This window comes from Aquila chrysaetos, chromosome 5, assembly GCF_900496995.4.
Source record: "Aquila chrysaetos chrysaetos chromosome 5, bAquChr1.4, whole genome shotgun sequence".
NCBI classification, from domain to species: Eukaryota; Metazoa; Chordata; class Aves; order Accipitriformes; family Accipitridae; genus Aquila; species Aquila chrysaetos.
This window is the reverse complement of record NC_044008.1, coordinates 2,014-28,246: the sequence shown is the minus strand read 5'-3', so window position 1 is coordinate 28,246 and position 26,233 is coordinate 2,014. Positions and strand designations below refer to the sequence as shown.

General features: G+C 50.5%; 1 protein-coding gene and 1 long non-coding RNA gene across 5 annotated transcripts; both read left to right on the top strand.

Annotated features, from left to right (window-relative positions):
• Positions 1 to 232: 232 nt before the first annotated feature.
• LOC115341885 (src substrate protein p85-like) lies at positions 233 to 19,184 on the top strand. 3 transcript variants are annotated; one of them, XM_030015458.2, is made up of 14 exons: positions 233 to 383; positions 2,716 to 2,799; positions 4,714 to 4,787; positions 5,594 to 5,723; positions 6,965 to 7,075; positions 7,729 to 7,783; positions 11,010 to 11,120; positions 11,647 to 11,757; positions 12,407 to 12,462; positions 15,493 to 15,562; positions 15,806 to 15,942; positions 16,978 to 17,287; positions 18,046 to 18,117; positions 18,493 to 19,184. In XM_030015458.2, exons 2-14 carry the CDS (start codon positions 2,716 to 2,718, stop codon positions 18,627 to 18,629), a joined length of 1,458 nt encoding a protein of 485 aa, XP_029871318.1. In that variant the 5' UTR covers positions 233 to 383; the 3' UTR covers positions 18,630 to 19,184. The 3 variants fall into 3 exon arrangements, with proteins under 3 accessions (XP_029871318.1, XP_029871317.1, XP_040979702.1); XM_030015457.2 differs by having other exon boundaries at positions 15,493 to 15,571; XM_041123768.1 differs by lacking the exons at positions 233 to 383; positions 2,716 to 2,799; positions 4,714 to 4,787 and adding an exon at positions 5,090 to 5,447 and having other exon boundaries at positions 15,493 to 15,571.
• Positions 19,185 to 21,786: 2,602 nt separating this feature from the next.
• On the top strand, positions 21,787 to 25,502 carry LOC115341886. Of its 2 annotated transcripts, XR_003923558.2 has the most exons (4): positions 21,787 to 22,824; positions 22,951 to 23,209; positions 23,387 to 23,492; positions 25,093 to 25,502. It is a non-coding gene; the product is annotated as an uncharacterized LOC115341886 (long non-coding RNA). The 2 variants fall into 2 exon arrangements; XR_003923559.2 differs by lacking the exon at positions 25,093 to 25,502 and having other exon boundaries at positions 21,788 to 22,637; positions 23,387 to 24,453.
• The last annotated feature ends 731 nt before the right edge of the window (positions 25,503 to 26,233 follow it).

Below are 26,233 nucleotides of genomic sequence, written 5' to 3'. Positions count from 1 at the left end.
GCCTTTTAACTTTTTTTGTACTTTTATGGCATAATGGGTTTTTGGAAGAGATGAAAATGGCAATCACAATCTGGCTTTGCACATGAAGAAATGTAACTGCGCCCCATCAAGCGCTATTCACAGAGTCCACAATTTGTATCCTGGGTACACACCTTGTCCGTGTCCCAGAGCACCGGCAGCATGCAAGGGAACTGCAGCACACTAGGGCACGTTCTGGGACTCAGGACTTGAGCAGTGAGCTGGGGGCTGGGACAGAGGAAGTGAAGATAGCTGCACTTAAAACAGGAACTCGGAGCACACAGCAGTCCACAAGCTGCCGCTAGCAACAGGTGCCTGAGCAAAAAGCAGCCAGTTTGCCAGCAGGAGCTGTTGAGCCCTTTAAGGTAAGAAAACTGAGTGGGTTTGGGGAGTGGAAAGTGAGAAACAACAACAACAAAATGTCGGGTTTTGGTGGGCAGACAACTCCTTCCTGACCCAGTTTGTGTGAGTTGATAGCGCTGGGCATTGGCTTCTCGGTCTGTTCTTTGGTCATTGTTGTTGCTTTTGTATTTGAGGCTCTGAAGAACGATGTTTCCAAATCAACTAGCATGACTGTGCTAAGTGTAGTAGGCCCATATTTGTGCTGTAGTGGATGTTTTCAAGGGGGGAAAAATGGGACAAACTAAAGGGTTGAGATCCTACTCTGGCTGATATTCGTCTTTATAGAGGGTGTCTGGAGCCTTGTGGTGTGATTACAGTCTGTGCTTTGTCATGGGTCCCAAGTTGCATGGTGGATGGCTTTGGAGAGTAGGTGGTCAAGAACCATTTACAGCAGTATTTAAAACCCTGAACAACTTGCATTTGAGCTAGCTGCTCAAATCAGCTGCCCTGTTGAACAGCCCTGAGATAGCTAGTTATTGCTGCTGTCTTATCATTAACAAAAATGAGGCACAAACTTCAAAAATCTTTGGAGTGAGAGATGCTAATAAATTAGGGAGGGGAAAAGGAGATTAAAGGTATTGTTAGATTGTGCTATGTTGTTCCACATGTGTCTTCCTGCTTCCCCTGCTTCTATTTGCAGTTAGCTATATTGAGTTTGTCATAGGATTACCGTCAGTGCATACAAGCACAGCAGAGTATGTCACAGACCTGCTGTGTTCCGGAGTATGACAATTTTTTTTTTTTTTTTCCCTTCCCCCTGAGACATCCTGGGGAAGGCCTAAAGCCAGATCTTCACAGTAAATCTGCCTTGGTCCTAAATCCTCTCCCTTAGCTAACTATCTGGCTTTTGTTTAACAAAAGAAAGACTCATCCCTTCTATGCTCTTTCAGTTTCTGTAGTCTTTGCTCCCTGGTCTTACAGTGCTGATTCTCTAGACAATTGGTAAGGGCAGCATGAGGCTGAACTGAACACTGCACTGTGCTGAACTGGAAGGTTATTATTCACTTAACAGCTTTTTGTGTTGTACAATTAATTACTTGTTCAGCATAAACATTTTGCTTGCACAGAAAGCAACTCTCCTGGGCACTTGGGGCGAGTTTGTAGGCTACTGTATGGTTGTGGGATTGTGGGGTTAGTGCTGTTGAGAAGCATATAATAGAAGTGTGCTGTTAAATGAGGATCCACCACAAAGCCGTTCTCTTCCCTCCTGTTGGTTTGTTCACAGGTTTATGTGATGTTTGCAGTAGTGTGAAACATGGCCCAGCAGCCCAGTCTTTGCTGCACATTCTGTTCAGTCTTTCTGCCCCAGTGAAAAGCTGCTTTGGGCGACAGTAAGAACAATTTCGGGCTCCTCAACACCACAGGCAGTATTACTGGTGGTGGGACGTGAGAGCTCTGCTGAGAATGATTGCTCTGTTGTGTAGGGGCACGCAAGCCATGTAATCTTTCTTCTGTCTCTCATTTTGTAGAAACTGTGTTGTTTGGGAGGCGCTTTTTCGTCACCTTTTTTCACAGTCACCTTGAAAATGAAATGCAGGAGTTTTAGATTTCACATTACTTTAACTTCCTCTTCCTGGGCCCATCACTTCCTCCAGGCCTCTTTGGACAGCCTGTACAAGCCATACTACCGCAGCTTCAGCCTTTTCAGCCCTGCACACTTAATTATTTTAGCTCCATTTCCTGTTTTTACCATGTAACAGACCTAAACACCACACAGTGTACTGTACCAGCACTGTCAGACCAGCGTACAGCTTTTCTGTGAAACTTCTCTAGCACACTAGGCAGTGATTAAAAGGTTGGAAAACAGACAAGAGAATTGAGGAGTCCGACCTCAGGTAGATAAGCATTGTATCATGGTGGCAGAGCAAGCCACAGCCTCTGGTGGTGTGCCGTGACTGTGCTTAACAGAAGGGAGCTTAAAGCAGGGAACAGTCTCCCACAGCACAGAAAATTAATCTATGTTGGAAAAGCAGAATCTGGAAGTTGGATGCTAGCACTAATTTACATTAAAATAAGGTGTGCATTTTAACTGCGGAATCTATGTGCATGAAGACTGTGGTTTACACTTAAAATTCCTGTGTGTTTTGCTGAAAGAGGTGCTGGGGCTCAAGAGCAGCTATTCTGGGATGCCCTGTGCTGTATGAGGGACAGAGAGTTCAGCAGGGCAGATGGCCTGCAAGGGTCCCTTCCAGCCCAAGTTATGCTTATGACTGCTGTGGTCTGATGTGCCCATGGCCGTGAGCCAGTAGTACCCACATGCCAAGCTCTGGGTGATACCGTGTCCTCCTTCTGCAGATGTGGAAAGCAGTCGTGGGACATGACGTGTCTGTGAAGGTTGAGGCTCAGGGAGATGACTGGGACACTGACCCTGATTTCGTGGTGAGTGTCTGGTGTGGTAATCCGTAATACTGGTGGTGGTGCTGTAAAGGGTTCACTGGCCCTAGGCAAATGCTGGTCAACCCGACCAGGGCTCGGGGTGAGGCATGGCATGCAGCACCGCTGGCTGTGCAGGATCAGCCAAGTCTCACCAACCCCTCACAGGTACTGCCAGGTCATCTGTCTAAGCCATTTCTGACCCATATCTATGTCTCCAGAACTTCCTACATCAGTGTACCCCACATCTGACTACAAGTAGTAGCACTTAAGGAGTATAGAATATTCAGTTTCTTTTAAACCTGCTCCCTGGTAACTTCACTGAGTCCTCCCCATGACTTATGTTACAAGAGATAGCAAAGACTTGCATTTTCTCTTTCCCACACTGTTTGGAATTTACAGGATTCCAGCATTGTCTTCATTTTTTCCAGACGGAAGAATCCCACTCTATTTATGGTCACCCTGTGCAGATGCACCTCCATGCCTCTGAATAGTCTTGTTTTCTATGCAGTCCAGTTCTCTAGGTGAGGTGTGGGAACCCCATGCATTCACACAGTGTCATGATTTTCATTTTCTATTTGATTCTCTATTCTTTTCCTAGTTAAGTCACACACTTCGGCTTTTTGGCCAATTCTGTATTTGCTACTCTTCCACATAATCGCACATAATTCCGTATTTTGTACTCCTTCCTGAATGGTAAATATTTTGGAACCATTGTTGTGCAGATATAATTCAGTGTATTTTTTTTTTCCATATGCCTTCCTTTTGTACTTATTAACACTAACCTTCATTTACAATTTTATCACCCACTGATTTGGCATCACAAGACTTTCCTGCACTGCTTTGTCTCCTGTATTTGGTTAACCTAGACAGTCCTTTACTATCTCAAGACTTTGACATCTCATTCTTCGCACCCTTTTTCTAAACCTCTTAGGAGCACATAGCACAGCAAAAGTCCTGCTTCTTCTGGTGCCAAGGAGCGGCAGCCATGCTTTACAGCCACAGGTCTCTCTGAGCTCTGCTGAGATTCTGGTTTCCTTTGCAAGACACATTTCTTGCTGGACAGCCTCTTCCATTACACAAGAGTCCTATGTTTTTGAGGTTCACTCTTGCCTAGTTATTTCCAGTAACAAATTCTAGTTTGGGACTGAAAAGCAAGTCCCCTCCTCAAAGTTCCAAATTATTAATGCTTAAAGAAAATCCTAGGCTGTCAAAATTATTTTTTTGTTTTTTACTTCATTTCTTCTCTTTGTGGAAGCATTTAAAATAACCCTCAACAGAATAAGGCTTTGTATTAATTTTTTAAATTCTGTTTTGTATGTACATATTTTTAGCTTTACCTTCTACTAGGTAAGCGTTTATCGATCCTTCAATTTATCGAATACACGTTCAGACCTTCCAAAAAGAAGACAGAACAAGTGCTGTCGGAACAAAGCTGAGGCAGAGCAGTGGACCTTGGGCAAAGCGCTCGCTTCAGCGCTCTTCCAGTCTTTTCCCAAACGACGGGTTTCCGCAGCATTTCTGTTCGCTAGCTTCTCCCTGAGGAGGAGGGACGGGGCTCCCCGCAGCCCCGCGCCCTGTCCCCGCGGACCCGCCGGCCCCGGGCGCCCGGCCCTGCAGGCCGCCGCCGGTCGCCGCCGGGGATGGGGCGCCCGGGCCCCCGGCCGTCCCCGCTGGGCCTTGCCGGCCGTCCCCGCTGGGCCTTGCCCGCCGCCCGCTTCCCGCCCGCGCTCGGGAGCCGTCCTCGTCTCTTCGCTCGGCCCGGGACGCCCGGGCTCGCTCGGGGCCCGGCCTGGCCCGGCGGAGCTGCACCGAGCGCCGTCCTCCGGGAGCGCGGCGCCCGGGGCGGGGGGGCAGAGCCCCGTTTCTGCGGGGCGGGCGGGCCCCGCCGGCCGCTGACGGCTGCGGTTCGCTCTGCAGAACGACATCTCCGAGAAGGAGCAGCGCTGGGGAGCCAAAACCGTCGAGGGCTCCGGACGCGCCGAGCACATCGAGTGAGTGCGGCCCAGCGGGGCGCGAGGGGCGCTGGGCGGGCGGGAGGGCGGGCGGCCCGGGCCGCGCCGCGGCTCCGACGGGCGTCTGGGGACCGGGACGTGCGGGCGGGCCGTTACCGCGGCCGGGTCCCGGTCCCGTGCGGGGGAAGCGGCAGCGCCGGCCGAACCCAGCCAAATAAGGCGCTCGTTGCGCAGCGGGGCCGCGGCGGGGGCGGAGCGGCCCGGGGTGGGGGGGGGGGGGCCTGGGCCGCCCTCCCGTGGGGCGCGGGGAGAGAGCTTTGCGGGCGGCGCGGGCTGCCTGGCGGCTGCCCTCGGGCTCGTCCCCCGCGGCCCCTCTTCTGGGGCTCCCCGCGTGGGGTGCTCCTCCGTCCCGGCAGGCAGCGGGGCGGCAGGGGAGTGGAGACCTCACGCCGGGCGAGGAGCGCCTCGGGGCCGCGCTGCCCCCCACCGCGGGGCTGCGGGCTGCCCGGCAGGGCTCTGCCGGCTGCGTGCAGGCTCTGGGCTTGGGCTGCGGGTGTTGCACCAGAGGCAAAATTCGCAGGCCGCCTGTGATGCTGCGAGGGGTTAGCTTTCAAGTACCTCCAGAGGGCGGCTGTCCCTGTGGCAAAGACTTTCTGCTCCTTCCCTGTCTGAAGCTGACCCTATCCAGCAGCTCCCTCGGTACATCCCAGTACTGCCCTGCACAGTGGGGCTAGTGCAGCGCACACAAAAAGGAGAGCGTGGGCTCCTGTTGAGGATGGGGTATAGCCCTGAGTGGGGGCCTGCGCGATCCCACGGGGACTTGCCCTGACTCTCTGTCTCACCAGCATCCATCAGCTGAGGACCAAGGTGTCAGAGGAGCATGACGTCATCAAGAAGAAGGAGCTGGAGACTGGCCCCAGGGCCTCCTATGGCTATGGGGGCAAATTTGGAACAGAGCGGGACCGAATGGATAAGGTAACAGTTGTAGAGGGCTTCCTTGGGCCTCAGTGGAAAAGGCTTTTTCTCATAAAGGAAGGAGCATCCCTGTTTCCTGGTCTGACCCTAGAGGGATAGAATGGAGAGCTGGCAGGGCTGCACAGATTCACACATACCTAGCCAGCCCATAATCTGTCTCCAGGATCTCTTTGAACCCATTTGTATAACTTGTCTCTGCAACTTCCTTGCAACACTCCTCTTAGCTGTGAAGAAGGACTTTCTGTGGCTTGTTTCAAACCTGCTGCATAAGAATTAAATTAGGTGCCTCCCTGCTTGTGCTTGGAGAACTAATGAATAATAATTCCCTCCTCACATTCTCCATTACAGACCTCTGTCTCATCTCCCCAGGATGAAGCCCTAGTTCATATTCTCTGTTCTCACATCAAACCTGGTTTATGTTTTCTGATAATCATCATCACGCTTCTTCCTGTACCTTTCAGCATTTGATACTTCTTTTTTTTCAGAAGTGAGATGGTAAGATTGCAGTAGTATTCAATATATGGGGTCACTGTGGGTGTGCCTGATACCAGGATGGCAGGGGGAGAAACAGACATTTCCAGGAGGCCAAAATGGAGCAGCCATGCTCAGACCCTTCTGCCAGAGCAGAGTGAGGATGTTTTTGTTGAGCAACTCTTCCGCCTTCATCCAGTCTTACCAGGATGTTGCAAGCATTCAGCCTCTGGCCCTTCTCCTGAGGAGTGTGTGCAATACCTGGCCACACTGCCTCCAGCAGGGAGCAGCGGGACCCTGGCCTGGCCTGTAGTAGGCATAAAGGGTGATCCCAGCCAGGTCTGCTGACCCTCACTCTCAGACACAGAAAATAGGGAGCAGGTGCCGGACCTGCTGCCTGTGGGTTTTCAGTTGTGCATGTCTATCCGTCCTTTTCTCCTCAGTTTCCTCGTGTGAGTATCCACCACTCCACTGGCATTCAGGAGCAGCAGGTATTCAGCATCCCACAGTTTGCAGGATGAGCTGGCAGTGGGGCCGGTTATGTCAGGTAGCTGCCCTTGAAGCTGCATCACAGGTCTCATAGCAGAGCTGGTACTGGCAAAGGCTCTGCGGAAGGCATCGCCACCACCAGCACAGTCAGTGTGGACCTGTCACCTCACGGCCGCAAGCATCTCGGCCGCGGGGCAGAGCAGCTGTGTGGTGCCTATATGCCTCTGTCCACCCTGCCAGTTTGACTGCGGGTGCTCATGTCATGCTGTCTCTCTTTTCAGTGCGCAGTGGGCCACGAGTACGTTGCTGATGTTGGGAAGCACTCCTCACAGACGGATGCAGCCCACGGCTTTGGGGGGAAGTACGGAGTCCAGCGGGACCGAGCTGACAAGGTGTGTTGGACAGGGCGACTGAAATATGTGCTTGCGGCCTGTGCTCAGTGCTGCCTGTAAAATACTGTGCTATCTTAGGATTGTGGCTGCAGTTTTCAAAGTGCTGGTGGGTGCAGGTCTAGGTATGGCATGCACCACGGTCTCCACTGAAGCACGTGTGCAGGATGATGACTGATGACAAATTGCAGGGCACTTGTGAAGGTTAAGTCTCTGCATGCTTGCACTGTCCTGTGTTTGTTTTGGGGCCTGTGGTGTTTTACATCTCCAAACCCCCAAGCTGTGCCATGCACAGTGACTGGCCCTGGCAGGACTGGATGGGGACAGCAGGATGCCATCCCTCCTATGCACATCCTGGTGTGAGATGCTGCCCAGCTGCCTTGCATCATGACAGGGTGTGGGCTCAGGATTGTGGCCCTCTTACCTGGAGTGCATGGGCTTTTTTGAGGGCCCATTCCTGGGCACGCTGCCACGTGGACAGCAGGGGTGGTATGAGAGGCTGAGGAGGCCTGTACCAGCCGAGGAGGGGCCAGGCACCTGCATGTTGCAGCACAAGGCAGGGAGCAGGGTCCCAGCCCAGACCCTGGGGGAGGGAGGGTGGGTGAGACCTGGCTTGGCCCTCAGGACAACTGACATTCCTCCCCTTTTTTTTCCAGTCAGCACTGGGCTTTGAATACAAGGGTGAGGTGGAGAAACACTCGTCCCAGAAAGGCAAGTCCATGTGTACACGTGGCCCCTTGACACTTTGCCCAGCTGCTCTTCTGCTCCCAATATCCTGTGCTGTCTGCTGTGGCACAGTCTCCTTTGTTATCCCCCTCCTGTCACTTGTTTCAGATTCCTGTTCCCAGTCAGTCACCCTTGCGGCCCCATTCTCTGCTGTCCTATCACCACCCTTCTGTTGTAAATTCCTCTTGTCTCTATGTTTTGCTTTGATGGAAACCACGTCATGGCTGAGCAGAGAAGACACCCCCCACACACACGCACCCCCATGTATATCCTCTAAAAGTCCTTCTGAGCAACTGCTCCAGAGGGTACCCAAGCACTGTAGGACGTAAGAAGTGATTTCTGAAAAAGCAGCATAGAAGAGAAGGTACAACAATGGATATGGAAACAAAAGCCTATACAGCACCCAAACTTTTGCAGAATTCTGGAGATGATTCAACCAAACTTTGACATGTACATGCAAGCAGCAATATTCATTAAGAACATTGCAAGAACTGAAACTAAAGATATTTTAAATATTTTGCAACCAAGAGAAGGTGAGAGGGCAAGGTCTGTTACTGTTTCAGATAAATGTGAGGAATACTGCATTACCAAGAAAAGAACTGAATCGTGTTCATTTCAGAGGAAACTATAAAAGAAGGAAGATGTTTTGAGGCATTCTTGCTTTGCCTTGAATTAATGAATCACATGCAGTTGTGCTACATTAACATATTCCTGTATAAGAGATTATATACTAGATCGTAGTCATAGAAATTCATCAGGCTGTGTAAAACCACAGAAATCTCTCAGGACAAAATGAAAATATTAGAAATAGGGTAAGGTGTTTGCATTGTTTTTCATAAAAATGTGTCCATAGTGGAATCTCCAGCATCAAGGTAACAGTCATAAAATCTATAATTGCTGAAAACAGCATCCTAAAAGGTCCGTTTCGTAATGGCCTAATGGGTAAATAATAGTTTAATCAAGATAAGTTTAAGAAATTTCTAGGACTTACAGACTCATTCTTAAGTGACTGAGCTTCTATGAAACAGAGAGCCATTCTTCAATACAAAATGTTTTCATGCATATTTCTCTAGATCACAATCTTCATGGATTGATAAGGCTGAAGTTGCTGGAGAAGCCCCACCTCATTCCTGTGAAATGCAGACCTGTAACAATAGGGTCAGGGAACAAAGAGAGGTAACTGTGATTTACTCCTTCTGAAGGGTAGGATTTGGAGCTGGCAGAGCTGGCAGACCAGGTCCTTGAAAGGAAAGTGTCTCTCTACGGCCAGCGGCTAGGATAGAGGCTGAAATTTCTTAGGACATCAGTCAATAATAGCAAGGTAGTCCTTAGAGAATAACTGAACACAGTTGAAGTGGTTAATACATTACTAGTTTAGAAGATGGATAAAAGGGAGGCATAAGGAAGATGTGCTGTGCCTCTATCACATTAATGATCGAGCGTGCCAGACACAGGCTGGGGGGAGAGCTGGAGCAGGTCTCTAGAAATGTGGGTTTCAGCCTTTGCAGCACCAAGAATCAGTGGCTTCCTTGTAGAAGTTGAGATTCCGTTACAGCAAATGTAAGCTGTACAACAAAAGTTTGCCATTTCTTCTGTACTTTCAAGGGCTCAATATACTTAGAGACCTTTTCAGAGACTGGCAGACCACAGGCTGAAATCCTTGCTCTGGAGATGCGTGAGTGGGTGGATGCCCAGGCTGTCGGTGCCCAAGTCTTGCCTTGGCTTTGCATCCTTGGGTGGCTGAGCTCACACTGCCTGCCCAGCTGCCCTTGGCATGTCACTTTTCTTCCTTTCTGTCATGGTTTAACCCCAGCCAGCAACTAAGCACCACGCAGCTGCTCTATCACTTCCCCTCTCAGCTAGACAGGGGAGAGAAAATATAACAAAAGGATCGTGGGTCAAGATAAGGACACGGAGAGATCACTCAGCAATTACCGTCACGGGCAAAACAGGCTCAACTTGAGGAAAATTAACTTAATTTATTGCCAATCAAACCAGAGCAGGGTAATGAGAAATAAAACCAAATCTTAAAACATATTCCCCCCACCCCTCCCTTCTTCCCACGCACAGCTTCACTCCTGAATTCTCTACCTATCGCACCCAGCAGTGCAGGGGGAGAGGGAACGGGGGTTGTGGTCAGTTCATCACGTTGTCTCTGCTGCGCCTTCGTCTTCAGGGGGCAGGACTCCTCACATTCTTCCCCTGCTCCACCGTGGGGTCCCTCCCACAGGAGACAGTCCTCCATTAACTTCTCCAACGTGAGTCCTTCCCATGGGCTGCAGTTCTTCATGAACTGCTCCAGCATGGGTCCCTTCCACAGGCTGCAGTCCTTCAGGCACAGACTGCTCCAGCATGGGTCCCCCGCAGGGTCACAAGTCCTGCCAGCAAACCTGCTCCGTGGACTCCTTTCTCCACAGATCTGCAGGTCCTGCCAGGAGCCTGCTCCAGCGTGGGCTTCCCATGGGGTCACAGCCTCCTTCGGGCATCCCCCTGCTCCGGCATGGGGTCCTCCACGGGCTGCAGGTGGATATCTGCTCCACCGTGGACCTCCATGGGCTGCAGGGGGACAGCCTGCCTCACCATGGTCTTCAGCAGGGGCTGCAGGGGAATCCCTGCTCCAGCGCCTGGAGCACCTCCTCGCCCTCCTTTGCTGACCTTGGGGTCTGCAGGGTTGTTTCTCTCATATGGTCTCACTTCTCTCTCCAGCTGCAGTTGCTGTGCCCCAGCAACATTTTTTTTCCCTTCTTAAATACATTATCCCAGAGGCGCTACCACTGTCACTGATGGGCTCGGCCTTGGCCAGCGGTGGGTCTGTCTTGGAGCTGGCTGGCATTGGCTCTGTCGGACATAGGGGAAGCTTCTAGCAGCTTCTCACAGAAGCCACCCCTGTTGCCCCCCCCAGCTACCAAAACCTTGCCATGCAAACCCAAGACACTTGCCCTCTCAGCCTGCTGTGTCTCCTGCAGCCCATGGCCTTCAGGTTCTCTTGTTGCCATGACCCATGCGCACCCATTCCCATGGGCCCTCATCCTCAGTGGCCCTCATGGTGCTCCCTGACATCCACTCTGTCCCCTCCAAACCCCTTGCTTTTTCTAGTGTTTTCGATTGTCACTGCTGCTCTTCTTCCTCCCTGGTGCTGCTCCCCATCTTTACCCCCTCCCCTCACCAGCCCCATGCTCAGGGCAGCATTTCACTCCATGCATCATCTCAGATTACTCCAAGGGCTTTGGTGGCCGTTATGGTGTGGAGAAGGATAAGGTGGACAAAGCGGCAGTGGGATTTGACTACAAGAGCCAGGCAGAGAAGCACGACTCTCAGAAAGGTGAGCTGGGGGGGGCCAATGCAGCAGGCAGTGTCAGGACTGGAGCTTGGGACTATACCCACTGGGACTGTGGGGCACTGTGCTTGGTTTTTTGCAACCTGCTGCATGAATCGTGGAAAAGCTATGGGGAGCTGTTGGGTGCCCACTGCTTGCAGCAAGGGAATGGGTCAGGTGAGGAAAGCCATTGCACGATGCATGACTGCTGGAGAAAGTTCAGGCTAAATGAAGAGGAGCAGCAGATTTCTATGGGCATAGGGATCTCCTGGGCACATGGCACCAAAGGAAGGGTACAGGGGAAGCCCAGGCAGGTGCTAATAGCAGGTGGACTGTCCCAGGGAGGAGGGAGGGCTATTGCTGCTGCCACCAGTGGGGAAATCTGGCCTTGCTCCATGTCTTCCTCCAAGTCCTGGGAAGGGAAATCTGTTGCCCCTGTGAGGACAACCTGAGCTCACGGCGCTGCCACTTTTCTCTTTCCCTCCCTTGTCTGTTCTCTTCCATGCCATGATCTGGATCCCTGTGGCTGAAGACTATTCTGTGGGCTTTGGTGGGAAGTTTGGGGTGCAGAGGGATCGTCAAGACAAGAGTGCCCTTGGCTGGGACCATCAGGAGGAAATGCAACCCCATGCATCCCAAACAGGTACAGCAATGCTGCCAGACGTGGCAGCACAATTTCCATGGAGCACACATGGACCTAGAGCTAGTGGTTCATACTTGACAGAGATCCAGCTGCAGAAAACTGAATGCATATGGCACGTTGTGGAGCAGCTGGGACATTGTGAACCCCCAAAGCGCAAGGGTAAACTCTGCCAGAGTAGGTGCATGCTTGGATCAGTGGGGTACATTGAATGCAAGTCCCTGAATCAGCTTCCCAGATTATACTGTGCTTTCTCTGTGAGGTACATTCCTGATCATAAGCTCATTTAAAAGGTGAGCACATGGGGATGAGGCAAAGCAGATTCCAGGAATGGCTTGACTACTGTATGTTTTACTTCAGTGAACAAGGCCACATTGCACTCAAATGGCATAACTGGCTTCTCACCCCAGTGCCTTGGAAGCAGATTTGCCAGCATATAGCACTGAACACCTGTGCGCTTCGCTGAAAGGGGTGAAGGATTAGTCTTGAAAGCTACTGTCCAGAGCATTCTGCATGTATTTTTCTCCATTTATTTCCATATGTGATAAGAGGCAGACAAAGCTAACTCATTTCACTGGTCATAGCATACTGAAGTTGGAGGTGCACGCAGAATATAAAACATCATAAAATAGCCTCATTTTTTTCCATACAGACTATGCCAAGGGGTTTGGAGGCCGTTACGGAGTCCAGAAGGACAGAGTAGATAAGGTAAGACTGCATGCTGCAGCCTGCAATTGCTTCTTGCTAATCACTGCTCTGCACTGCTGCAAGAGAAGAGACTTCCCAGATGGAGATGAGGTCCCACTGCTCAGTGCATAACTATTGCAAGGGTGAGGGAACTGGCCCAGTGTAAATACCAGAGGGTGCAGAGGAATGCAGCCTGGGGTGACCATAATGCAAGGAAGAAAAGGTTTTTTCCGTTCTCAGCTGCTTTTGAATCATTCCACTCTTGGACTGAACAGTCATGCACCTGCTTTCTTTTGGGGCAGAATTTAATAGCAGAGCCAGTGAAGAGCTTTCTAGGGACATCACACTGTGCCCTCCTGGATATCTAGTACCATTTGAGATACTGGGATTGTTCTGTGTGGCTGCTTGCCATCACTCCTACAGGCCCTGTGTGTACCAGTACCATCAGGATGAGCAGTGATAGCTCCTTGGAGATGAAATTTTGTGAGAGTGCAGCCTTGTGAGAAGTCTGAGAGGCCACAGGCTATTGCACCATGCAGGAACTGTCTCTTACACAGGGGAGGTGCTGGATCAGACTGAAGGCCCATCTGGTGTCAGGTCCCCGGCACTGACTGGTAGGTGATAATAGTGCAGAAAGCAGTATGCATACAGAGTGGTTGTTGCCTTGGACTGCCTCCAGCGGGAAGGTGGTATCGCTGTGGCTGCCATTCCTCTAGCTGTTCTTACTCAAGGCATAAGGTTTGTTAGCTGTCACACCCACACACAAACAAGGCTTCCCAGAAGCTGGCTTAAATCTTTGGTCCCTCAAGTAGCCAACTTGCAGACCTCCCTGGTCTCTCCAGTATCTGATGCAGATCTATGGCCTCTCTGGTAGCTGGCTCCTTGTCCTTTTATACTACTCACCAGCTGGTATGGCTTTGTGTATGAATGACTGGCCCCATATCATTCGCCCTTAACTACTGGTGAAATCGGGCCATTCCTCATGGCGCTGTCTGTAACCTTGTTTGTTAACCTTCTGCAGGTTTTTCTGTCCTGTCCAGGAGTTTCTTATGGTCTGTTCACTTAGCTAAATCTCAGGCCAGAGCCTAGTCATCTGCCTGCAAACCTTAACAAAACCCAGCAGGGATGGGATTGGCAGGGATCAACCTTGCATGAGAAGAGGTCATCCAGTTGGCTGGTTCAAGTTTTCTGTCTGGGCTGAAACCAGGCAAAGGCTCATCTACAGTCAAAATGCAGAGCGTCTCAGACACTCAAATCAACATTGTGCTTTGGCAGGCTACCCTGCAAGCTTGATCAGGAGAGGGGGTCTTGCCAGTGGATGATGGTCTGCATGGATGGGGAAAACCTAAAAGATGAGAATCCTGGATAGTGGTGGGGCTTTGCGGCATTTGGAGGAGGAAGTGAGGGTGCCTTCCCTGAACCACACTTTTTCTGCTGTTGGGCACAGTGCTAGGGGCACAGTGTTGTGCCTGGTACAGTACCAACATCGCCATACTCTGGAGCTGGAGGAAGCAGATAAGGACCTTTCTGCAGGGCCCTGAGCCAAGGAAGGACATAAACACATACCTGTAACCACCAAGCATGTTCCTTTCTATGCTGCACGTGTAGGCTGGGCCAGTAGCAGAGTGGGAATGGCATTCTGCCCATGGAAGAGATTAGCATGGTCTATGAATTTAACAACAGCAAATGGAGGTGCATGGTCAAAAGGCAAGGCATCATGTATGTGGCAGAAAAAGCATGCAAAATCAGATGAGCAGCTGTACAAAAGTCAGGGCTGTGGGTCATTGGAGGAGCAGGGTGCAGAGAGGGGCTAAGCAGTTCTTATCAGCTCAAAGTAGAACATGAATTTGTGCATTTTGAGAATATTGAAGCATAATCAAAGATGGTAAAAATAAGAGTATTTGGGCAAGTACCTAAGTTCTTGATTGCCTGGTTTTCAGACACTGGAGTAGTGCTGAATTCATTGCTCCTGAGTAGAGCGCAATATACCACCAGGCAATCTTAACTCCCCTTTGATAAAGTTTTGAATGCGAAGTGTAGGATTCAGCTCTCACACTAAGACTCCTAAATTTAAATGCTGTCGCATAAACAACATGTCCAAGTCTCTGCTGTGGTCTGTGTAGACCTGGTTCTGAGCCTGTAGTGCTGTTTGCCTGCTCAGCTGTGTTTTCTTTAAGGAGAGCAGAGCTGCTCTCTGGGCTCCACTGACTGTAGTAGGAGCTCGGGCACCCAGCCCATTGGTGACACCTGCAGGTAGAACCCTAGAAGTAGCTGTATTAGTCTGAAAGCTGGATCCTACCTGCAGTTTAGTTTCCTTTTGGTATGAAATAGTTTTCTCATGAAAGTAGATGAACCCACTCTATCTCACTTTCTTTCTGCTGCAAACATCCCATCGATGCTATTACCAGTTCAGCCATCTCTTCACACTTCATAAAGCTAGCGGTATCTCACATGTTCACACATGTTTTCACTTTGATGCTTTCTAGTCTAGGCTACTGTATACACATACTGCAGGCAACAACCTGCTGAAGGGACACACGTTGTTAGTGGTTAGGCAGCTGCAGCTGTGCATCCAATAAGGAAGTGCTTCCATGCCTCATACCACTGGGAGTGCAGGGGACGGATGTATTGGGCCCCTGCACCTCAGGAAGTGATAAGACTGCCGGGCATCCACTCAGCTATTTGTTGTGTTACCAGTGAGCGCTTCTGCCTTGAATGCCCAGCCTTGCTGTCCCATGCAGAAGTTGCCTTGCCACTGTGCAGCCTCCTCCGCTTGGCTCCATGTAACCTTTTCAGCCCTCGGAGCACCGCTCCTCTAACAGCAGCAGCCCTTGCCTTTGGCTGGAGGGCAGCAGGCACTCCCACAGCGCAGGGAGGCATCAGGAGAACAGGGCTGCAGCCAGCAGCCTCCACAGGGCTGTGGCAGTTGTACAGATGAGGACAGACACAGCTGGGAACAAAGCCTGCAGTCACCAGTAGCCAAACCTAGCAAGGGATCTCAGCACTGGCCTTGCCTAACAAGCTGGACACTTCATTCACTTTCTCTTGCAGAGTGCTGCTGGCTTTGATGAGATGGCAGCTCCCACCTCCTCGTATGAAAAAACAAGACCACTGGAGGCAGGTGAGACAACTGAGTACCAGCCCTGGGCTTAGTGGGAAGCTGTAGGACACATGGTCCCTCTGTGGCAGCACACTGGCAGGCACGTGCTGTGGTGGGATGTGGATTTAACCTGTGTTGAGGGGCAGGAGAAGGTGGCTGAACTGCAGGTTCCTCTGGGAGAGGCAGAGGTCTGGGTTTCTCCTGGATGCTTGGGGTGGTAGAAGGGAGCCATTGGGCAGGCTTGATCAGCTCTCTTCTCTGCAGGAGCTTCCAGTGGCACCAGCAGCCTGCGGTCACAATTTGAAAACATGGCTAAGTCAGCAGAGGAGGAGAGCAGAAGGCAGGCAGAGGAGGACCGGGTGAGGCGGCAGGCTCGGGAGTGCCAGGCGGCTCGGCAGAAGGTGAGCCATGGCCATCTTGCCATGTCCTCCAAGGCTTGCGAAGCAGACTTTTCCTCAGGGCCATGCAGCTCCATGTCCTTCTATCTGATCTCTTTACAGTAACGTCTTGCCTAAACTGCTTCCCTGCAACTGCCAGGGATTGCCATTGAACTTCACAGCTATCACTGGATTTTCCCTTTCGGCACACTGATCAGGACATGCCTGCACCCAGCCATGACCCCCTGTGGTTTGGCCTAGGCTCCTTCTTGCCTCTAGTGCCTGGCAAACACAGTGCAATCACAGCTCCCCAGTATCACCATCCCAGCAGTCTGCATTCAGGGTTTTCCAAACGGGAGATTACACCCAAACCCTCACGTTTACAAGACGTCCTTCTACATTGTGCTGTTTCTGCATTCAATGTGCAGATAACGTTTCACCAATAAAGCACTCCCTGAAACATTCCCTCCTTGAGGCTACTTTCTGCAGACCCTGTAGTCACTACAGGCCTGGTAGTGTCCAGTCCCTAGGGCAGGTTTATGGGAGCTGGAACAGATTTCAGCTGGAGGAAGACAGAGTTGCTCTGTGAGCTGGCACAGATTTCAGCTGAAAGAAAATTTTCTGAGTTGCTCTGTTTGGAATGGGAATGGACATTGCTCTGGATCACATTCAAAGGGATTGAGGGGATCTGATGACTTTTTTCCAGCAATGATGGGACCAGTGATGCACTGCACAGCACCTTACACCATGAGATGGGCTCTCGGAGTGGGTCAATTCAGTGGCAGTACAGTGAGCTGTAGCTAAGTATGTGAGAGAGGTTCAAATACATGAGCCACGAGGGTCTTCACAGCAATCCCAGGTACCAGTTCAGCACAGACCTAATGGCTAAGCTGTTTCCCCATTGTGCAGAGGATGATGCTCCATTTGTGTCATAGTAGCACTAAAGGCACCTGCAGTGGAGGGGGCTCCCTTGTGTTGGGTGCTGTGCAGTCATGGGAACGCTCCCTGCAGTGGATACTTTGCAAGTGACTTTCGTGTCACTTTCTCACTTCATGGCAGGAAGCAAAAAGGGAGGATGAGGAAACGCCACCCACTTTGCCACCGAGGCCGGCAGATCTGGGCGAAGAGCTGTGCAAGATCCCCAGCCAGGATCAGCCCACCTACAGTGAAAGTTTGGATGTTGGTGGAGACTATGAGGAGCTGCCAGAGCCCTCTGATTACTGTGACAGTACCAATGGAGGTGCTGACTATGAGGAGCTGCCAGCACCCTTGGGAAAGCTGGATACCAACTATGACCATGGAGGAGATGGAGGTGAGGACTATGAGGAGATCCTTCCTGAGGAGCCCAGCCAGAGCCAGCCCCACCTGGGTGAGTACTGTTGGAAAAGCCCATGTCTTGGGGAGCTCGTATCTGTCCACTCACCTCACTGGATGTATGGGACCGACTCCAGAGGGAATTTGTATCCTGAAGGCTACTGTGTTCACAGTAGCAGCCCATGATGACAGAGACTTGGTTGTCTCCCACTCCCTTGCCTGGCTCTAAGGTGTGAGATCAGCTGCATGGGATGCTGGGCCAGGCAGCAAGTATTCTGCTGGAGCAGGACTGAGGCAGGAGGACCAGAGGGCTGCCCTGGGCTCTGAGGAAGCTGGACCTGGACTGATGTTCTTGGTGCACTGCTTCTGGGCAAGCAACTGCCAGTGCTGCACTGCGGCCTGGGGGGTGCCCTCTTAATTCAGCCTGTTGCTCAAACAGCTGGTGCTCACAAGACCTGATCTGGTGGTGTCTCCTGGGTGTGAGGAGTGCAGGGTAGTCTTCCTCCAAGCGCATAAGCAAACTGCATGGGCTGCTGTTGATGTTTCTGTCATAGCTTCGCTGGTACTGGAGATGGTAAGTGGAGAGGCTGGAGTTATGTTGGGAGAGGAGTATGAAGAATCAAGACCCCACCTCTCTCTTTGCAGAAGGGGAGAGAAGTCATGCCTTGCTTTGAGCCATGGTACACCTCTCCCTGTTGATAGGGTTTGGATGTGATTCACCCCAAAGCTGACAGCTGGGTGGAGGGTGGCACTGACCAGATCTATATGGCTGCTTTCAGCCTCTTTCTCATCTGCTTGTCCTGTCTTCTGCAGGGGAACCGGGCAATGTTTATGAGGTGGAGAGCCCTGGGACCTGTGCAGTGGCTCTCTATGATTACCAAGGAGGTGGGTCTGCCATCCAGGCTGCGGGGAGAGGCACTGGGAGCTGTCCGGGGTGGTGCGACAGGGAGGTGGTGGCTTATACCATCAGCAGCAGTGAAAAGGTTTCGACTTGGTGGTTTAAATTTCTTCCTCTTGGAAAGCAGAATGAGACCTGACTTGGGAACAGAGAAGCTTCATATTTCATCTGTGAAGTCTTGCTCTTTCTCTGCTTTATCTGTGTTGTTTGATGGGGGTTGGATGAGAGGAACTCTGAGGGGAGGGTTATCAGAATACTTGTTCTATGTTCTCCTCCTGGGGGGGTGGGAGGAGGGATGTAAAACCAGCTCTCTCTGGGGTTATCTTTGCATTGTGACTATCTTTTCTGAACAATTTTTGCAGATGGAGATGATGAGATTTCTTTTGACCCTGACGACACAATCACGCACATTGAGATGGTCGATGAAGGCTGGTGGCGGGGGCAGTGCCGGGGCAAAGTAGGCCTCTTTCCAGCAAATTATGTGAAGCTTCTGCAGTGAAACCAGCATTATCCAAGCTGCTTCCTTCCAAACTTTTGCCCCTCTGCTTCAGTCTTTTACATGTTACTAGCTTAATTTGGCTCAGCGTGGCGTGTCTACATGCAAGAAATACCAAGAGGCAAACTGGCAGTGTCTGAGGGAATGTTTTGTCCTGTGCCCAAGAGGACTTTGGTTCCTGTTGACTTCCAGATGGGAAAGGTGGGATGGTTTAACAGCATGTGAGTGCAATATAAGACATCTTTTCTACCTAAGCTGTCCCCCATGTCCCACACAGCAGAAGTGTGTCCATTCCTGTTCCCAACAGGGCAATTCGCAGAAAAGAAACACCAACCCTAATCAGTCAAGGCAGAAGGGACATAAGCTATGGGATCTTTTTAAGTTGCTGTAGCCCTGGATCTCACCCTACCCAGGGGGCAAGGAAACGAGCACTGTGACGGCCAAACTTGCCTTTGTTCCCAAGAAGGGTTTCCACTTGATACCGAAAAGCCGGTCAAAGAAACTCTCTAAGACTCATTTTGGAGTTTTAGAAAGCAGGCATTCTTCATTGCAGTGCTGGATGCATGGCAGATAATTCCACCTAGCGTGCATACCACAGCTTTAGCACTAACAGCTTATATAGAATAACTAATTGCATATTAATCAGATTAGTATACATATACATAAAAATAATTGCAACTGATTATCTTAGTACTGCCTACATCCGATCATGCACAATGAAGGATCCGTTTGAGTCAAAGGGCTGCTTTTGTGACCACCGTCCCATTTGAAGTTCTTGCTGGCTGTCCTTGAAGTCTTTATTCTTGTCCTTGTTCTTTGATCTTGAAGCTTAATGCAGTTTCAATCACATATGGTCAGTTTCAGCATTGTTCTCATCTAGCATACAGGAACATCTAATCATAAGAGCAAAGAACTGCAAAACTTATGAATAATTACTAGTTAATCACTTGACTAGACTTTGTAATTATCTCCCCGGTTACCCTTTGTCTATTGTTTCAACCATAATGTTAATATATGATCATTTATCAAATCTCACTTGCACAGTCACCTACCAGCAAACCAGTTTTCATAGAAGGTACAAAATATTAAAACCATAAAAGTTTGAACAAACCATACAAAATGTATGGACATATGCTATCAGAACAAGGCTGGGAAGTGCCCTCTCTCCTTACCTTCAGAGAAGGTGGCTGAGGCAGGACCCTGGCCAACAGCAACACAACCAGTGAGTTGTAAGCCAGAAGGCCCACCAATCCTACCTGGGAGTCAAACTACTCACAAGCATTTTCTCCCTGTGGGAACAAGAGTAAGACAGAAAGGTCACAGGTGGCCCCAAAGGCCACTCACCCTCTCATTGCTGTGCTGGCCCTTGAGCCATGGCTGAGGAGTGGGACAGACAGCAGTGCAGCCCTATAACTGCAGCAGACCAAAACCCCAGAGCACAGCACTGGGCAGAGATCCCTGCCAGGACTAAAGCAGACAGGGAGGGGAGACGTGGTGGTTCCAGGAGCTCACCCTCACCATGGACTCAAGTCAGTCCTTGCGAGTGCCCAGCAGCTGGGCATAAGCCTGCAGGGTTCTCCTTGTCCCATTCGTTGGCCAAGCTGAACATTGAGGGCCTGAGGGAAAACAGATCTGTCTCACAATGGGCATCTTTCTTTCCCTGACTTCCCTCTCCATTTTCACCCCATTGATGACATCTTCCCTAAGAGCCACAATAAAGATCCAGGTGCCTCTGTGCAGGATGGCACACCCTGCTGTGCAGGGATGCCTGGTGCCTGCAGCAGGTCTCTCCCCCTGTGGCCACTTCTGTCCTACTGACAGTAGTGATGCGGGGAGGTTTGTTCAGCAGCCACCACTTGCTCAGGCTCCCACCACTGGCAAAGATCTCTTCCTGCCTACCAACATCCCAAATGTCTACCTGTCCTGTGCAGAGTCTCACTAAGGAGTGTAGGACCTCAGCAGCTGATGGCTCTAGGCCCTCTCTTTAGATCTGATGTAGTTGCTCACCCACCACAGATGCTCCCCCAAACCCACTGGGTGTTCACACTGCTGACTCCACAGCCCAGATCTCCCCACAATCACTTCATCCTTCATCAAGATGTTTCCTCTGCAGGGATGTCCTTGCTCGAGGCTTAACCCAAGCTGTTCTCTCAGAGTTCAGAGAAGCCTCTTGGGTTTCCCTCCTACAGCGCCTATTTCTTTGCTTGCCTTGAAAGCAGCTGTGGCCTGATGCTCCCTTCCCCCAGCTAAACCCTTTACCTCAGCCAGCTGCACAGTCATACTAGCAAGGATTTGCCAAAGCTCTGCCATGGGCTCTCTTGCAGGCCTGTGCCTTGGTATCGGCAGTCACATTGACATCGCCGTCACTCACCATGAGCAGGATGAACTTTCAAACTGCCACTTTGCCAACAGCTTCAGCTGTGGAGGAGGCCTAGCTGATATGTCAGGCTCTTAGGGATATTCTGACCTTGTTGAAATGAAGCTGCTGTTGGTAAGGGTATGTGGAAGGGAGTATTTGCTCCTTTAAGGGTATCCAGTCAAGGACCCTTCTCAATGCAAAACAAAGGGGGGTAATAAGAAAAGGAAGAAGCCATAGACAAGAACATACAAGAACACCAACCTGACCACCAAACCCAGTCAGTCACTCTATTGGGTCTGGCTGAGATGGAGTTAATTCTCCCCATAGCAGCCCTCGTAGCACTGTGCTCTGCATCAGTAGCTAGAAAGGTGATGATAACACAGCAGTGTTTTGGCCATTGCTGAGCAGTGCTGGCACAGCATCAAGGCTGTCTCTCCAACATTTTTGTGCCCCCCTCAATGGCAGGCTGGGGCAGGGCAAGATCTTGGGAGAGGACATAACCAGGACAGCTGACCTAAACTAACCAAACAGATATTCCGTACCATATGACGTCAGCTCAGATATAAAAGCTAAGTAAAGGGAGACGGAACGGGGGCATTTTTGTCTTCTAGAGCAACCACTACACGTACTGAAGCCCTGCTTCCCAGGAAGTGGCTAGACATCGCCTGCTGATGGGAAGTAGAGAATAACATCATTTGTTTTTCTTTGCTTTCGCGCGCGACCTTTGCTTTCACTTTATTAAACTGTCCTTATCTTGACCCACGAGCCTTTTGTTATATTTTCTCCCCCCTGTCCAGCTGAGGAGGGGGAGTGACAGAGTGGCTCTGGTGGGCACCTGGCACCCAGCCAGGGTCAACCCACCACAGTCACACTAATTGATGAAGGCATGTGAGAGGGTGAGAATGTTTATTCCACCAAGCTTATATGATCAGGGACCTTGTCAGCTGGGAAACTACGGGAAAAAGCAGGAAGACAGAACCAAAGTATTCAGAGACATAGACCTGACAGAACATGGAGACAATGACAAGAAACAAACCTCGCCTGTTACACTAATTGATGAGCTATCAAGAAACTACAGGTGCCACTTTCAGGAGCAGACTTTGCGAACCAGGAGAGATGGTGGACACCGGACTGGCAAGGGGGTGGAAATGCTTCCAGTCAGCCATGCTGGTCCACCTGGCACGTTGGGAGCTGTATTCTTTCTGCATGGGGCTGCCAGAGAGCCATGTGGGCCCCCTGGGCGTGCTGGGAGGCGTAGCACTGCTGCCAAAGTTGCTACCAAGGTTTGGTGCTGCAGCTCAGACTTTGGGCATGCACAGTTCTTGGGAGTGGGCTCCGGCCCCTCCCTCATGCCGTCAGCTCGGGCGCATGTGCAGTGCCCAGGAGCAACGTGAGACACGACTTACCCATTCTTCCCGTGTGGATGTCATTGACGGCATCTGGCTTTGGTTCCCTCAGTTGTCTCCGATTTGCCTTGTTATCATGTAAGTGTTTGTGAAAAGCGAAAAGTCTAACAGTCACTTGCTTTTTAGAGTAGCTGTTGTGGCTGAAGTTGGAGAGACCAGAAAAAGGTAAACCAGCTGAAGAATAAAATGAAGTTGATTGAATTGGAACCTGTCTCTATCTGCAGATGAGAAACCCCATCTCTCTGGGTGAGGAAGGATTCCTATTAGTAGTCTTCAGCAGACTAGATCACCAAAATACAAGCCGAGGCTATATGTGTAACCAAAACTATGATAAACCCCTCCCCTGAAGCCTGTGCTGTGGCCGCAGGCAGCCCCCGAGCCCTGTCGTGAGGGCAGCAAGCCGGCCCTGCGGTGTTCTCGAGTCTCCCTCAACGTGGGTGCCGCTAGCAGCGGCGCGGGGAACGAGCGGCGTCTGCGGAAGCCCCTGCGGAAGGAGGGGGCTCCGGCCAGGGTCGAGCTGCAGTAATAACGGTCACTGCTGCCTCTTTCCCTCTCCCAGAGGCCACGCTGTGGGTGCGGTTGTCCGTTCGTCCCCCAGGGATGCCGTTGAAAGCAGCAGCCTCAGGCTTGCGTGGGCTGTCTCTGCCTGGCCTCCCTCTCCTCGCGGCGCGGGAGCGCAGAGGGACAGGCGGAGCGCTTACTGGCTGTGGGCAGGAGCTGCTGAAGCTGGAGAGGCCACAGAAGGGTAAAGCTGCTGAAGAATAAAATAAAGAGGATCCAGCCAGCACCTGCAGACAAGAGACAGCCTGCCTCTCCAGGTGAGGATGGATCCTTCTTAGTGTAGTCCTCAGCAGATCCGATCACCAACGTGCACAACAGGGTCTGTATGCATAACCAAAAGCACAGTACAGCCATGTAGTGTGTGTGCATGTGAGGCTGTGTTTCTAGGAAGCCTCATATTGTAAGAGCTGTAAGACACCAATCTATTCTCTTAGGTGGATGATAGTCAAGTGACTGCAGCTACAGAGGAGGAAAGGAGAGGGAGAGAGAGACAGACATGTCTGAACTGTCAAATTCTCCCAGCAGCTCCAAGAGCGGGAGGTACAGTGAGTCCTGGACCCCTGGGGCTGTGTCACCCCTCTTCTGCATCCCAGTCCCTCCCTGCCCCCACCTTCTCTTTCTCTCACTGCTTTAATTTTTTTGTTTTTTCTTCTTGCACCTCTCCCTCTCTTGTTCTCCAAGTCCCCCTCTTTCTCTGTTGTTCTGCCTCTGTTTTCTTTTTCTCTCTGCACTTCTGTCCTGTCCCATCCCTCTTTTTTCTTATCCTCTGTCTCTGCCCTGCAGCCCATCACTACTTTGTCTTTCTCCATCTATCTGTCTGTCTTCTTATCCCAATCTTGTTAATTCCTCCCTGTCTGCCCTTTAGCCCTTCACAATTCCTGCCGCTCTCACCTGTCTGACGCTGTGTCTCTATTTTTAATTTCCTTTCTCTGCCCTGTATTCTAGATACACTTTTACTTTCTTAGATTCTCTTGTTCCAGGTCCCTGTCCCTATGTTTTAACTTCTTCCCTCACTGTCCCATAGCCCATTTTTGTCTTTATCATTCTCTCTCTGTCTGGCTCCCTGTCCCTATTCTTTATTTCCCCTCTCTCTCCCCTTTAGATGATCAATGTTTTTGATATTTCTCAGTCTCTCTCATCCACCTCACTGTCCCCTTTTTTAATTCTTCCTTCTGCCCTGTGGCTCATCACTAATCTTTGTTTTTCTCCATCTCTCTGTCTGGTACCCTCTCCCTTTTTATTAGTTTCTCCTCTCTGTCCTGTAGCCCATTGCTATTTCCCTCCCACCCTGCCTCTCTCTGTCTCCCTTTCCCTACTTTTCAATCCCCCCTCTCTGCCCTGTAGCCAATCACTGTTGTAGTGAGTTTGTGTGGCAGGCTGGGGCAGGGGAGTGGGCAGGGGCTGCAGGGGTGGGTTCTGTGAGAAGACACCAGGACTTGCCCCCATGTTGGGCACAGCCAGTTCCAGCTCCAAGATGGAGCTGCTACTGTGCGGGCGCATAATCATGGACTCAACGACAGATCAATATGATCATAGTTGAAGAACCTTTACTAGAGCATCAGACATCATTTTATACATTGGTTACATCCGTACACGCGTTTAGCTATTTTACTATTGGTTACACACATTATTCACGCATTGTCCACGCGCCTAGTTACACTTAATGATTGGTTATATCAACACTGTACACGCGCATAAACATAAGACATAATTGGTTATACTAACTAAAACATGTGAGACTTGTCTCAGTCTAATTGGTCAAGAGAAACTGCCAAATTGAGGTTCTTTGTGCCAAGTTCCCTTTATCGTGGAATGCGCACCTGTGTTCTTCTAATTGGTATCTTTCTTTTTTTGTTGTCTTGTTTATTCTGTTCAAGGCCTTCTAAAGGCGTCTGGAATGCTCTTGTGACCGTTAGCTAAATGTGTTCCCACACTACTGGTCAAAGCTGAGCCAACCAGCAATCCTGGTAGCACCTCTGTGATATTTAAGAAGGGCTAAAAAAATGCTGTGCAGAAGCTGTCAGTCCTGCAGATGCCAAGGTCAGTGAAGAAGGAAAAGAAGGAGGTGATCCAGGTCCTAAAGCAGATTCCCCTGCAGCCTGCAGTGAAGACCATGGTGAGGCAGGCTGTCCCCCTGCAGCCCATGGAGGTCCATGGCGGAGCAGATATGCACCCTGCAGCCGATGGAGGACCCCTCACCAGAGCAGGCGGATGCACCCGAAGGAGGCTGTGACGCTGTAGAGAGGAGCCCACACTGGAGCAGGTTTTCTGGCAGGACCTGCGGCCCCATGGGAGTGACACCACGCTGGAACAGAAGAAGAGCATGAAGGAGGAAGGAGCAGCAGAGAGAACTTGTGATGAACTGACTGCAACCCCCCGCTCCCTCTCCCCCTGTGCTGCTTGGCAGGAGGAGGTAGAGAAAGAAGTCAGGAGTGAAGAAGAGCCCAGGAAAAAAAGAGAGGGGTGGGGGGAAGGTGTTTTTCAGGTTTGTTCGTATTTCTTGTTATTGTACTCTGATTTTGACTGACGATAAATTAATTTCCCCAAGTCGAGTCTGTTTTGCCTGTGACAGTAATTGGTGAGTGATCTCTTTGTCCTTATCTTGACCCACAAGCTTTTTTGTTGTATTTTCTACCCTCCTGTCTTGTTGAGGAGGGGGAACGATAGAGTAGCTTAGTGGACACTCGTCAGCCAGCCAAGGTCAACCCACCACAGCTTCCTTCTATCAGGCTCCCTGTCCTTATTTTTAAAATCTTGCCTATGTTTCTTGTATGTCGTCACTTTTGAAACTTTCTACCTCTCCATCCCTATTTAAATTCTTGCATGTTTCTTAAACCCAGTTGCTTTTTAAATTTTCTTGCTACTTTTCCCCCTCTTTGTCTCCCTGACCTTATTTTCTCACCTGTGTCTCTTGTACCCTGTTGCTTTTCAAATTTCGTTCTTACGTCTCCCTCTATGCAGCTCCATGTACCTACTTTTTGATTCTTGTACCCTGTTGCTTTCAAAATTTTCTTTCTATGTTTCCTTCTATCCATGTCCCTGTCTCTAGTTCTTAACTCTTCCCTCTCTGTCCTGTACCCTGTCACATCTTACATTTTCTTTCTACATCTCCCTCTTTCTATCTCCCTGTGCCTGTTTGTTCTTGCCTATGTTTCTTGTATGCTGTTGCTTTTTTTGCAATTTTTCTCTCTACCTGGCTCCCTGTTTCTGTTCTCTAGTTCTTGCTGTTTCTTCTCCCGTATCACTTGAGAATGTTTCCCTGTCCCTTGTCCTGTCTTTAT

Coding starts and splice junctions, on each gene's coding strand:
- LOC115341885 (XM_030015457.2), top strand. CDS start 2,716: ATGTGGAAAGCAGTCGTGGGACATGACGTGTCTGTGAAGGTTGAGGCT. Junction 11,121..11,646: donor GAAGCACGACTCTCAGAAAG/GTGAGCTGGGGG, acceptor CTGTGGCTGAAG/ACTATTCTGTGGGCTTTGGT. Junction 15,572..15,805: donor ACTGGAGGCAGGTGAGACAA/CTGAGTACCAGC, acceptor TCTTCTCTGCAG/GAGCTTCCAGTGGCACCAGC.